Source organism: Solanum tuberosum, unplaced genomic scaffold, assembly GCF_000226075.1.
Source record: "Solanum tuberosum cultivar DM 1-3 516 R44 unplaced genomic scaffold, SolTub_3.0 scf00727, whole genome shotgun sequence".
NCBI classification, from domain to species: Eukaryota; Viridiplantae; Streptophyta; class Magnoliopsida; order Solanales; family Solanaceae; genus Solanum; species Solanum tuberosum.
The window spans coordinates 88,014-102,023 of NW_006239659.1; the positions used below are offsets into that span (position 1 = coordinate 88,014).

A 14,010-nucleotide genomic window follows, 5' to 3' on the forward strand; every position below is an offset into this window, starting at 1 on the left:
TAAGTCAGAACATCTTTTATTAGGACGATATGTATCAGGTACATGGGGGGAAACCAAAAAAAAAAACATAGGAAAGTCGTCCTTTTTAATAAATTTTATAGGTGACAATAAGTGATACTGAGTGAAAAACCAAAAAAAAATCTTGTAAGGTGTCTAGTCTCATATATACTGTGAGTTGTGACAGTTGTATGAAAAGAAAAAAAAACTGTTTATTATATACTACATAAAAATTCACTATCTTTTCAAATCCTAGTTGATTTTTTTTATAAAAAAAATATGTATGTATATGTCTTTGTTCCTCTATCTATTTTGGTTATTTGCTTGGAGTCTAATCCTCCTCTTCCTGTTTGCTCTTTCTTTGAGTAGCAAGAAATGTTGCTCTTACTTTAAGTCATAACCTCTCCATCTTGTACAGCTAGTGCTTTGTTTTATTGGTGTAAGTCTCGGAAATGGAAAAAATTCTAGGAGAATACGTATCAGACACTTGGTGGGAAACCAAAAAACAATACGTAGGAAGACATTGTATTGGCATGACATACGTACGTATATTACCTCAATTAATTAATCATGTATGTATACATATTCTAGTCATCATCAGCCAGACACTAATTAAGAATATATAAACCCCTCTAAGCTAATTCAAAAGCACATTGTAGTATCAACTATGAAATCCTTAAACTTCTCTGTTATGCTCTCAATATTTCTCATAGTCTTATTGTACTCTTGTTCGAGCTCGTATGCTCTTTCAGATGATTCAACATCGTCGTTGAATGGAAAGTTGTATGAATGTATTTGCCAGAATTCTGATTATTGTGTCCCTTTCTCCACAGCTTTCGTCACACCAACAAATGATTCGTTCAACACAATCCTACAATCCACTGCACAAAATCTCAGATGTTTACTTCCTTCTGTTACCAAACCTCAGATTATTTTCACACCAATGGCAGAATCACATGTCCAGGCTGCTGTCATTTGCTCAAAACAGCTTGGCCTTCAGCTTAGAGTTAGAAGTGGAGGCCATGATTATGAAGGTAACTTATTTATACGTATATTAATATTATATATCAAACACGGATAATTAGACAGGACATGACACAACTTAAGGTTACCGAGGACATGATCTAGATAGGAAGGTGTGGAGAATGTGTATTCGAGTAGAAGGTTAATAGACAGTGGAGTGTTTTTCTTGCTTTCTGAGGGTTTAGGCTTGTTGGTGTTTGTCGTTGTACTAGCTGTATTATTGTAGTCAGCGCTTGTGATATCTATTGTCTGTTGTTTATTGTGTTTTGATTATCGCATGTTTTTGTGTTCTTGTTCCTTTCTCGTAGGATTTGCACTGCTCCCCTTGTTAGTTTCTATATTTTCTTATTTTTGTACTTGGCTTTGCTACACTTGAACCAAGGGTCTCTCGGAAATAACCTCTCTACCTCCGCGAAGTAGTGGTAAGGTCTGCGTACACTCTACCCTCCCCAGACCCCACAAGTGGGATTCCATTGAGTGTGTTGTTGTATCAAATACGGATAAATATCTCTTGTTCTCAGTTCACCCCTCAAAGATTTCCTTTTGTTTTGGCAGGTCTCTCTTACATGTCTGATATGGAGTCTCCTTTCATCATTCTTGATCTATCAAAGCTTCGAGAAATCGTGGTGAACACAGAGGACAACTATGCTTGGACACAGGCAGGGGCAACTGTTGGTGAAGTATATTATAGGATTTCAGAGAAAAGCAAGACTCATGGTTTTCCAGCTGGTCTTTGTACAAGTTTGGGAATTGGCGGTCACATTACAGGCGGAGCTTATGGTACTATGATGAGAAAATATGGATTAGGAGTTGATAATGTGGTTGATGCAAGAATAGTTGATGCTAACGGCAGGATTCTTGATAGGCAGAGTATGGGTGAAGACTTGTTTTGGGCAATTAGAGGAGGTGGAGGAGCTAGTTTTGGTATTATACTTTCTTGGAAGTTGAAGTTAGTACCTGTTCCATCAATTGTAACAGTTTTTACTGTCCCTAAAACACTTGATCAAAACGCGACAAACATTCTTTACAAATGGCAACAAGTTGCAGCTGACAAGCTTGATGAAGATCTCTTCATCAGAGTCATCATAAACGTAGTTGCTGATAAAAAAGGCGAAAAGACTATTCAGACTGCTTATAATTCAATGTTCCTTGGTAGAGCAGACAGACTTTTACAAATAATGAATGATGTTTTCCCTGAATTGGGATTGACACAAAAGGACTGTACAGAAATGAGTTGGATTAAGTCGATCATGTATATTGCTGGTTACCCGAGTAACACCCCACCAGAAGTTCTCCTTCAAGGTAAGTCGTTGTTCAAGAATTACTTCAAAGCAAAGTCAGATTTCGTCAAAGAGCCAATTCCAATAGATGGTCTTGAAGGGCTATGGAAAAGGCTAATGGAAGAAGACTCACCATTAGTCATATGGAATCCATATGGTGGAATGATGGCTAAAATCTCAGAATCTGAAACTCCTTTTCCTCATAGAAAAGGGATCATTTACATGATCCAATACTTAACACTTTGGAATGATCCTTCTAAAGAATCAGCCACAAAACACTATGATTGGATTAGAAGACTCTATAATTATATGACACCTTATGCTTCTATGTTCCCTAGAGAAGCTTATGTGAATTATAGAGATCTTGATATAGGGATGAATAAGAATGAGAGTTCTAGTTTTATAGAAGCTAGTGTGTGGGGAAACAAGTATTACAAAGACAATTTCAATAGGCTAGTGAAAGTGAAGACTAAGGTGGATCCAGAGAACTTCTTCTTGCATGAACAAAGTATACCAACACTTCCTATTACAAGGAAGGGGGAGGGGAAGAGTGTTAATCACTTTGAAATGTAATATGATGCATTATTTAAGTTCATTTTATAGGGAAGAACCAATTGCCTTTTGTTTGTTTTGGAGTGTTTGAATTTTCTGTATAGATGGTATAAAATTCTTGAAATGAATTTGTGTTCTACAAAAAAAAAGATGATAGTTCGGTGCACGAAGCTCATGATATATGCAATTAGAGAACTTCTCTTTTCTCAACATTTTTGGGCAAGTTAATATCTCAGAAGATCACTCGACTATGGAGAGTTTTATCTGGCAAAGTCATTAAACTCTTTCTTTTGTATTGATAAAATCACTCAAATTAACGTTTTCATCTTCTAAAATCACTCAACTAAATTTATCATTAATAAAATATATCATGGCAAAAAAAATTCTTTGTTTATGTCATATACATAATACATAATATGGAACCATAAACAAACAAACAAAATTAAAGAAAACTCATTATGATTCTTCTTCTTCTTTCTGTTGCGGTAGGAGATATGTGTAACAGTAAAGTTGTCTGTTTGTGACACCTATAGGTCACAAGTTTGAGCCATATAATTAGCCTGCATCAGGGTTAAGCTCCCTACATTAGACCCTCTTGAGGTGCGGTCCTTCTCCACACCAATGTGAATGCAGGATACTTGGTGCAGCAGACTGCCCTTTTATGTTAAACCCCTCAAGAATGCTATTGTGAGGTGGTTTCAGAACAACAAGATTAGGACTTTGTTCCTGCAAACATGAGGCAGTAAGGTCTATGCAGTACAATTTTGAACTGTTTTGACGCACCTCGACTACCAGCTTCAAATCATGGTCAATAAACACAAGAAATATTGGTACTTTTCCCACTCTTATTGCACTATACATTTTACAGCTCCCGAGATGGATTCATTCGATGCACAGATTGCAACTTGAAAATCTGTAATGAATTATGTACAAGCAGGAAGTCATCTAAATGGTTCAACAGGTTCAGTTTCTTCCAGAATAATAGCAGCTTCAAAACAGTCAGCAGCTTCCGCGGCTGAACCTAAACCTCCCTCTTTGTATAACAAGCCCAGATTATACCATGCAGAAGCATTCATCCGATCAAGACGTAGTGCTTCTGTTAGAAGGCTTCGAATAATTGCAGGAGACTGTTTACCTATCTTCCTAAGCACCACTGCACTTGATACCAGACTTGGCACATGGGATGGATTAACAGCCAAAGCATTGGAATAGTCTCCCAGAGCTGCTTTATATAGGCCCTTCGATTGGTTAAGCAAACCTGAGTATGACACCAAAAGAATACTACATGATCATTAGTTGCTCATAACCAGACAAGTGTGAATGAAATAGTGTTCACCATGCCACCATGGACATCAAAATTTACCATAGCCACCAAACATATGAACCATTAAGTAAGACTACAAAGAAGTAGCCGAATCAAGAACAGGAGATGCATATATACTATGTAAAAACTCAAAACTTTGCAAGATAACCTTTACGCGTATGACCACTAGTAACTATTTAATGTAGAAGATGCTGGAGTCGATAACCAAAAAACGTCAGTAAACAAGAAGTTGATTCCCCTACATACACACACAGCCCACACATACGATATTGTCGATCAACTAAATTTTCCTGACCCTTTTACTGGTAGATACCTGAAGCACCAGACGTCTAAAGGATTCTCTGCTGGTAACACTAAAAGGCCTAGAAGATAATAACCAAATTCAGCATCCTAGGATATAAAAGAGAAGGTTTAATGGAATTCAAGGAATTGTATGACTTGCAAGTTATGTACACAGCAGTGAAAAGGTAAGTTCACTTAATAGAGGAACTTTTGAACAAAATAGGTTCAATGGGGAAAACATCACACAAAGGTTAAAACTTGGCTATAGCCTATAGGTTATGGGGGCTTGTATAGAACTAAGTGGATCATCTAAAGGCATTCCAAATAAAAGTGTGTCCCGTATAATCAGATAACGACAATACAAACTTTTAAGAGAGTAGATAAAAACTCCTTAACACCGATGAATTTTTCCATAACACTGGATAAAATGGTCCCAATCCTATGATCATCCATCCTTGGATGCCACATTTAGAGCATAGTTAAATTGACTAAAATCAACTAGGACTTGTAATTACGTTTTGTTGGTTTTCTCATGAATATAAATCAGCAGGCATGAACATTTTGAGTTATATGCATATGTTTAAAATAACGAGCACAGTCGGGAGAATATGAGTGAGATATATCTACCAGCAGTATACAATCTACAAGCTGAATATGAACTGATAGCCTCAGTTTTGGAAAGACACTTCTCTGCATCTCGCCACTGAGATAATTTAATGTAGATGGAAGCAAGATCCAGCCAGGTTTCCAGCTCCAACGTTCTGCAATGGTCTCCAAACTCCTGCTATGTACATAAAATCAAATTTTTACTTCTTCCTCCACATAAAAATGTTATTTCAAGAAAGTAAGCCAGCAAAACGGGCTACACCAGAGAAGTATTTACTGCTAAGATGGACAAGTGAAAAAGTCAAACTCTTCAAGGTTGCACATTAAACGAAGCATGAGAACGACAACATATTCATCTGCCTAAGTTTAAAATGAGGCTTTAAGGTCATATCAGTTTTCGTTCACCTGCCACTATGTCAAGCAAACCACTAATGTGCTAAGCAAACTCAAGACTTCTCTCCATTCTGAAGGCCAGAGTTAGCTAGAAATACCAGAAGAAAAAGCCTAACATTTACAACAATCACACTTGTAAAAGTCAGGGAGGCATACACACATAAAAAGAAGGGGAAAAGACCTTTCCTGAATTACCAAACCGACACGCTGTATCGGACAGTTATGCAATATGCAACCATATGAAACAAACAGGAGCCTTTCAAATGAGAAATAAAGACATGCTTTGGCCTGCCGATATCCCAATTCAGTGTGTTTGCATGAGCAGCATGGTTTAATTGAGACCCCCAAGCATTGCCAAGCAATTTGTTTAAGGAAGCAATACCTTCATGCTACATTTGTTCAGTCCCTCACTTAATTCCCCTGATTCTATCTACTTATTTAACCCTTTTCCTCTGTCCATACACCTTGCACGCTCGGCTACTCGTTGGCGTCAGCTGTACTGTGTAGTAACCCATTTATTTTTCCTAAGAGATTTTATGTCCGAGGACAGGGTAGCTCTGTTGGCTTTCAATAGCCATGGAAATTTTGTATTAGCAGACACAGTCTGAACAATTCCTAGTTAACAAGATTGTTAATTGATGGTTCATAAGGAGTTCAAGCTCTATAGAGTTAAATGTATAAGAAGTTCTATAGTCATTTTACTTGCAAAACTCTTACAACCTTTAAAAGCGTCAAATAAGACAGATGAAAAAAAGCTTTGTTGAAAAGCTCCATTTGCAGCTTGTAAAGGCAAGGCCTGCTTACCTTGAGATCTTCCCCCAGTCTGAAGCTTTTTCTCTGAACCTGAAGAATAGCAAGAATCTGAGTATATGTTTCTATAGCATTTTTCACTTGACCCTGCGCGATTTGGAGCTTAGCTTTGGTCCTCAACAGTTCTCCATGATCCCACTTTCCACTCTGCTCTAGGGCAACATTAATGACAGTTTCAGCATCCAGAAACCGTTTCTGAGCTGATAACACCCGAGCCAAAAGCATCGATCCTTTCAGTGTAGAGCCACCTTCCAGTTTAAGAAACCAGTTTGCGTAATGGACTGCGACATCCAACTTCCTTTGTTCGGCATTTTCTAGACAAAGATGGTAAATGACATTAGTATCACTCATCTTTGTCAGCTTTCCAGCAGATTCAAAGGACTTAAGTGCATCTGAATGTATCTTAACCCTCTCAGAATCTGTCAGTACTGTTCTAGAATGAGCTGTAAGTGAGAGTCCTAATACACAATTGGCAACACCCAACAAGTGACTACATCTTTCTTGCAGTCTTTCAATAGCTTTGTGAGCATAAATTATCCCCTCGCTTGCACAATCTGGGCTTTCAGCACATACTTTTGAAGCCAATAACAAACTTGGAACACATGTGTGATCCTCTGTACTACTCAACAGTTTCCGTAACAAGTTCAATGCAGTGAAGTCATCTCCTCCTCCGTAGTAGCAGAGAGCTAAAATGAGAGACATCTCTTGCCGATCTATAGTTCTGGGAAGCAACTCTTCTACTTTTCTAGCCAAAGTCTTTAAACCCCCTGAGATAGATAATGCATATGAGAGATGATCAAGAATCGAAGGGTCCCACTCTATCCTTTGTAGAGAAATCTTTCTCAATAATATCATCAAGAGAAGAATAGCCTCTTCAATATTATTTCGGGGGACAAATGAACCGTCCATTTGAGATTGGAGATTAGGGGGACACGATTCACCTCCACTATAGAGAAGAAAGATGGCAAATTCTTTCTGAATCTTTGCAGTAGTTTGAATGTCAAGGTTCCACTGATGCAGAAGAGCTCGACGGTATGCCATAATTGCTTCTTGAGGAGCATCTGCAAGTTTGCATAATTCAGGAAGCAGCTCAACAGCCTTGTTGAGAGTATCCTGCAACTTACAGTCAGTAGCAAAGGTTTCAGGCAAGCCTGCTGGTAATGAAGATTCAAGAATGTCGAGAAGTACAGTACATGATTGAGCAGCTTCTGCAAAAAGATATTGGAAATACATTAGCTGATTATAGGGTGAAAACCTGCAGTGTCTAAGTTTTCAGGTACACATTATTTCCCTCGTTGATTATAGTCATACTTAGCAGAATAAAAATTAATCAGAAGCTACCTTAAGTGGCAATGACCAAAATGTATGCTTGCTATGAGACAAGGACAATCCTCTCATATAAGTCTAGTGTATGACCAAGCCAAATCATTTGAAAAGGTCAAAAAGTATTTCAATCAGAATGCCCAGTCAAAAACCTTAAGCATGCTCATTCATGAAAAACTAACATAAGCCCAAGCATTGACATAGTAAAAATTTTAAGACAACCTGATACACTTGGGAACGGTGTAGCAGAGTTGCAGATGACATTTTTTAGTTCTCAGTTCATTAAGAGTATCAAGTATGAATTTAATACATTTTCGGAAATCTAAAAGCATGAAAGAAACAAGGTAATCCAAAGGTTTTCAGGATAATTTACTGACTCAATTTAGTAGGTAAGTGAAGGATGGGTCAACAATATCAATCAATCAACTAAGAGTCTAAAACTCAACCACAAACTAATTGGGAAGTGAAGGATGGGTAAAATAACAAAAGTACAGACAGCAAGTGCAAGCATTTCAGTATTTCAACATGAATATATCATGTAAAACTGATGAAAAACAACCACTTCCAGAAAAAGGAAACATTAGGGGAGCTAGTAAAAAGAGAAATATATTATTATGTATTTTGCCCTTGTGCCTGACTCATAAAATAAAATAACAAATGAAGCAAACTGAACAAATTTGTCCATTATTGAAGATGACTAATACAAAAAGAAGTGATATTGATTGCAACATATACTCTACCTTTGTACCTCTGAAGAGCCTGCAATGATTTTGCTTTGAGAAAGACTGCTTCCAGGAGCAAACTCGCAGCGTTTATGGACAATGGTGGTGTAGAAAAACTCCGTGAACGTCTCTTTTGAGTTTGCACTCTTTCGGCAAGGGCAAGTTTCAACTTAGGAGTCACTGAGGCAATATCTATCCCTTCAAAAACATGCAAAGAAGCCTCTATATTCCCCTTTTGGTATTCATATCTTCCTAGTAATGCTCTTGCTTCCTAGAAAATATTGATAACTTAGTTAAACTGCCATAAAATGGAAATCCTGCGACATGCAAATTAAACCTTGAAGCGGTTCCGGATGAGATGATGCACGGAAGGAAGATATACATTTCATTATGTTAGAACCAAAAAGAGAAATGAAAAGATTGACATATAATAAACAGGGAATTCACCTCATAATTCAAACAACCACTCTCACGCAAAGATGATTCTGCTTCTTCGATATTTCCAGTATCAGGCTTCTGTCCAGCTTCTCCAGCTCGTGATGAACGGACACTCGATGTGTGATCCTTAGTTGCAAGGGATTCAGGAGATGGAACCATTTCATCCATCAGAATTTGTTCCGACGAGCGTAGGCAGTTCATTATCTTGCGCACACTCAAATAGTCCGACGTCTTCCCCTTTTGCTGACACAATTAACATTCTTCATACTCTACAATCCTTCCTTCAATGTCAGCAACACCAACAAGGATTTAAGCTCATTTGTCAAGGAAAATAGCTAGAACTACAACTCTACAAGTGCCAATGAATTTTAATGTATTAAACTTTAAGTCACAATCATGGAAAACAAAAAAGAAAAGGATAAGAGGATATACATGAAGAAAAAAAATCAACCATGTTACCCCCTCAATAAATTTACCTTTATCTTTCTTTAAGTTGGAGCAGATCAATTGACACAGTTTCTTTCCAAACCCAACATCCTACTGTAATAAACACAAACTTTTCCAAACAATAAATCTTTAACCAAAAAGTGAACAAATTAAAGCATAGTGACAAAATTTCCATATTATCAACATCTATCTTCAAACTTATATCATGTTCCTCAATTCCAAATGATTTTTCTTTTTCCTTTGGGGATACAAAAACACCTTTAGATACCAAGTTACTAGTCATTTCAATCAAAAAGAATCATTAGCAAAACATCATAAATCAACTAGAAATGATCAATAAGTGACCCATCATACACCAAAAAAGCAAGAAAACAATGATAACAAGCAAAGAAAAGGAGAAACTGAAACAGGTAGAAGGAATTAATACCTTTCACCATTATATGAATAACACTGAAAACAAGACAAGCCAGCCACAGTAGTTTCCATACTTAAACCCCCAATCAATCAAAAAACTCCATTCTTTCTGTGATCAACCAAAGAATATAACAAAGCTTCAAACTTTACCTTCTTTTTTTATTCTTCTCCACTTTTTATTTGTAAAAATTACCATAACAAACATAACCCAATAATGATTTGGGTTTGTGGGTAGAGTAGGGACCCCTTTGGTGGGTGGAAATTTGGGAATCCACCCAAAAGACTATATGGGCACTCTCTGTAACAAATTTCTCCACTTTATGTAAATTATATTATTATTACTACTAATAGCACAGTTTCAAGAAGAGTCTGATGATGATATGGGGTTGTAAGTAGGGGTATTTTGAAGGGGTGGTTGGGTGGTTAGTGGCAGTAAAAAGACAGCAGTGGGGATTGTGGGGTGGAGACAATTCTTGAATCTTTTCACAACAATTTTTGTGCAGGAAACTGACAAAGTCAATGTCAATTTCATTAACTTTGGAAGCTGAAGATGATGAAACATGAGTAATAAATGTTGTCAGTAAATGTTTTACCTAATCATGCTACTCAGTCATCAATTTGCCATTTGTCATCCCTACAACTTTACTCCTTCCGTTCATTTTTATTTGTCATTTTTTTTACTTGTCACTTTTGACATATCAAGAAAAAATAATAATTTATTTCTATGTTTTATTCTCAACATTGATACTTATTTTTCAAATTATTTTTTAAGATATCGTTGAATAGGAAATAGTTTGATAAAATACCTATATTATTAATTATTTTTTTAATAAATGTGTCAAGTCAAATTGTTACTCCCTCTGTCCCTATGTCCATTTTTTTTGACTTGACACACTCGTTAAAAAAAAGAGTAAAATTAAATTGACACTTTTTTGGCATGACTTGGCATGATACTGCGAAATGACAGAAATAGCCTTTTGGCTCTTAGCTCCAAAATCACCTAAATTTTCCTCCAAAAAAAGAAAACCACCTTTGACTTTTCTTTTTTAGAGTAAAACTAAATGGCATGACATTTTTTTGTCACGACCTGGCATGACACTGTGAAATGACAGAAACAGCCTTTTGGCTATTGGCTCCAAAATCATCTAAATTTCCCTCCAAAAAAAGAAAACCACTTTTGACTTTTCTTTTTTATTTACTTTACTCATTTTATTTCATTTACTTTATTCTTCCAATATCTTTACTTTCTTTTTTACTTAATTCATTTTATCTCTCATTCTAGAAAATGTTTCTTAATTTTCTTATATTTGGTTGGCTTAAATATTTTAGAAAATAGTTCTCAAATAAACTTATTTTCCTCAAATAATAATTTTTTCCTTACCTCACTCCGTACCCCGACCCTCCCAATTCAAAAATATAAAAAATTTCAAAATTTTCTTTTTTTAAAAAAAATAAATTTATTTTGTTACTACACCCAAACTTGCCCCTCCTCAACAAAAAAAATTAATAACTTAAAATTTTATTTTTGAAAAACAGTTCAAAGTTAGATTTTTTTGATTTTTTTACCACGCTCAACTCCTGACTATCCCACCCCCGCTTTCCACAAAAATAATTAAATTTTATTTTTGAAAAAAATAATTAAATTTTCAGTTTTTTAGTCCACACTTACCCCAACCACCTACCTCCCCCCCCCCCCCCAAAAAAAATAAAAAAAATTGTATTTTAAAAAAAATAAATTATTTTATTCTTTTATATATATATACTAGTGAAACTATTCGTGCTTCGCGCGGTTGTAATGAAAATTAATAAATTAATTTATTTTATCATTTATAAAAAATAATTCTATGAATTGCTAATTTTTAATTATAATGAAGTAGTATGGAATACTTATATTCAAGCCAGTGGCATAAAAGACAAGTAAAATGTTGCCTTCATATGAAACATGATATGTTTTTTCAATATGCTAAATAGACTTTATATTCATATGGTAAAACATACAATTTAGAGGTCATATTTTGAAACAACAATCTATGTATTAAGTTGAAAACAATACATTTTTTTGTTTAAATCCTATCTATCTTTTGAGTACTTGATCATTTATGATAACACCAATTTTGATATTAAATTTTTTTTTTGAACTTTCACGTTACGTCATTTTCATCACATTTGATTACTATTTATATATTAAAGAAATGTTTTTAAAAATTATATAACAATGAAACAAATAGGAGGTATCAATAATATTTAAGAGTAGAAGTTATAAAGAAGATAAGAGACATGAGTTATCATAACTTTAATATATAATATTATTATGACATTAAATACATTAATCGTTGTGCATTGATTTTATTTGTAAAAATAAATAAATGGCTGAAAAATACAATGGGTAAAAATCACAAAAATAAGAAAAAGGATAAATAAATTGATTGCATAAAAGACGTGTCATGTTACAATTTCATCAAAGACCACAATTAAATAATATATAGACAGTTCAAAGTTAGATTTTTTCAATTTTTTTACCACGCTCAACTCCTGACTGTCCCACCCCCGCTTTCCACAAAAAAAAATTAAATTTTGTTTTTGAAAAAAATAATTAAATTTTTATTTTTTTAGTCCACACTTACCCCAACCACCTACCCCCCTCCCCCCCAAAAAAAAACTTAAAAACTTAGTATTTCAAAAAATATTTTCATTTTATTCTTTTATATATATATATATATATACACTAGTGAAACTATTCGTGCTTCGCGCGGTTATAATGAAAATTAATAAATTTATTTATTTATCATTTATAAAAAATAATTCTATGAATTGCTAATTTTTAATTATAATGAAGTAGTATGGAATACTTATATTCAAGCCAGTAGTGACCTAAAAGACAATGTAATTTTTTGCCTTCATCTGAAATATGATATGTTTTTTCAATATGCTAAATAGACTTTATATGCATATGGTAAAACAAACAATTTAGAGGTCATATTTTAAAACAACAATCTATGTATTAAGTTGAAAACAATACTATTTTTTTGTTTAAATCTTATCTATCTTTTGAGTACTCGATCATTTATGATAACATCAATTTTGATATTATTATTTTTTTTGAACTTTCACGTTTACGTCTTTTTTCATCACATTTGTTTACTATTTATATATTAAAGAAATGTTTTAAAAAATTATAACAATGAAACAAATAGGAGTTATCAATAATATTTAGGGATAAGGGTCTGAAAAATACCCCAACTTTGGTCGAATTTGTTGTTGCGATACTAAACTTTCATGAGGACCTATTACCTCCCTAGACTATTTAATACCGTATTTTAAACATATATATTTGCCCACGTGGACATAAAAAATAATGCAAAATTATAAATAGTAATGTTTCCCCGCAGACACATATATACCTTTAAAACACACTATTAAATAGTTCAGGGGGTAAAAAATACGGTATTAAATAATCTAGGGAGGTAATAGGTCCTTATGAAAGTTTAGTATTGCAACAACAAATCCGACCAAAATTTGGGTATTTTTCAGAACCTTATCCCTAATATTTAAGAGTAGAAGTTATAAAGAAGATAAGAGACATGAGTTATCATAACTTTAATATATAATATTATTATTACATTAAGTACATTAATCGTTGTGCATTGATTTTATTTGTAAAAAGATCCCAAAAATAAGAAAAAGGATAAATAAATTGATTGCATAAAAGACGTGTCATGTTACAATCTAATCAAAGACCCCACTTAAATAATATATAAGCATAGATTTTTATAATTATGTAGCTAAGACATAAAAAAAAAAATCTACATTATTATATTCACAAGTAATAAAAATAGAAAAGAAAACTTCTAAATACATTTCAACCAAGAAAAGAATAGTGACAAAAACAAATTATTACATATGCATAAGAATAAGCAATGATGTCATATAATAATTTATTTCATCTTTAATTTTCTTTGAGAGAAAAATAAAATATAACTTATTCTCATAATTCTTTTGATTGAAAATAAAGATAGTTATATTAATTAATTTTACAATAAAAAGTAGGATCATAGAGGACTAAATGAGTAATGCTGTCAATATGTGTACTTAAGTTACTGTATATTACAAGTCAAAGTAAAAAAAAAATCTCTAGTAAAAGTAATTTCTAACTATGCTTCAAAAAATATTCTTCTAAGTCTTTCTTCAAGAAAATATACAATAAATAAATAAATAAAGGAGAAAGTAATACAATACAAGCATCACTTTTACAATTTCCATTATGAAATAAATATTAAGTCTTCCTTCAAAAAAATATACAATAAATAAAGGAGAAAGTAATACAATACAAGCATCACTTTTACAATTTTCATTATCAAATAAATATGAATTCAATAAATCAATTCATCAATTCAAAATA

General features: G+C 33.8%; 2 protein-coding genes across 5 annotated transcripts; one reads left to right on the forward strand and one right to left on the reverse strand.

The window, feature by feature from the left end:
- The first annotated feature begins 486 nt into the window (after positions 1-486).
- Positions 487-2,922, forward strand: LOC102596095 (reticuline oxidase-like protein). The gene is made up of 2 exons (XM_006367174.2): positions 487-1,031; positions 1,576-2,922. The coding sequence occupies exons 1-2, from the start codon at positions 665-667 to the stop codon at positions 2,871-2,873; spliced, it is 1,665 nt and encodes a 554-aa protein (XP_006367236.1). The 5' UTR covers positions 487-664; the 3' UTR covers positions 2,874-2,922.
- A 692-nt stretch (positions 2,923-3,614) lies between these two features.
- Positions 3,615-10,158, reverse strand: LOC102594212 (tetratricopeptide repeat protein 7A-like). 4 transcript variants are annotated; one of them, XM_015305321.1, is made up of 6 exons: positions 9,625-10,158; positions 8,760-9,027; positions 8,331-8,583; positions 6,262-7,475; positions 5,086-5,242; positions 3,615-4,110 (listed from the first exon to the last, which is right to left on the reverse strand). In XM_015305321.1, the coding sequence occupies exons 2-6, from the start codon at positions 8,949-8,951 to the stop codon at positions 3,794-3,796; spliced, it is 2,133 nt and encodes a 710-aa protein (XP_015160807.1). In that variant the 5' UTR covers positions 8,952-9,027; positions 9,625-10,158; the 3' UTR covers positions 3,615-3,793. The 4 variants fall into 4 exon arrangements, with proteins under 4 accessions (XP_015160807.1, XP_006367232.1, XP_006367231.1 ...); XM_006367170.2 differs by having other exon boundaries at positions 5,086-5,239; positions 8,760-9,031; XM_006367169.2 differs by having other exon boundaries at positions 8,760-9,031.
- Between the last annotated feature and the right edge of the window lie 3,852 nt (positions 10,159-14,010).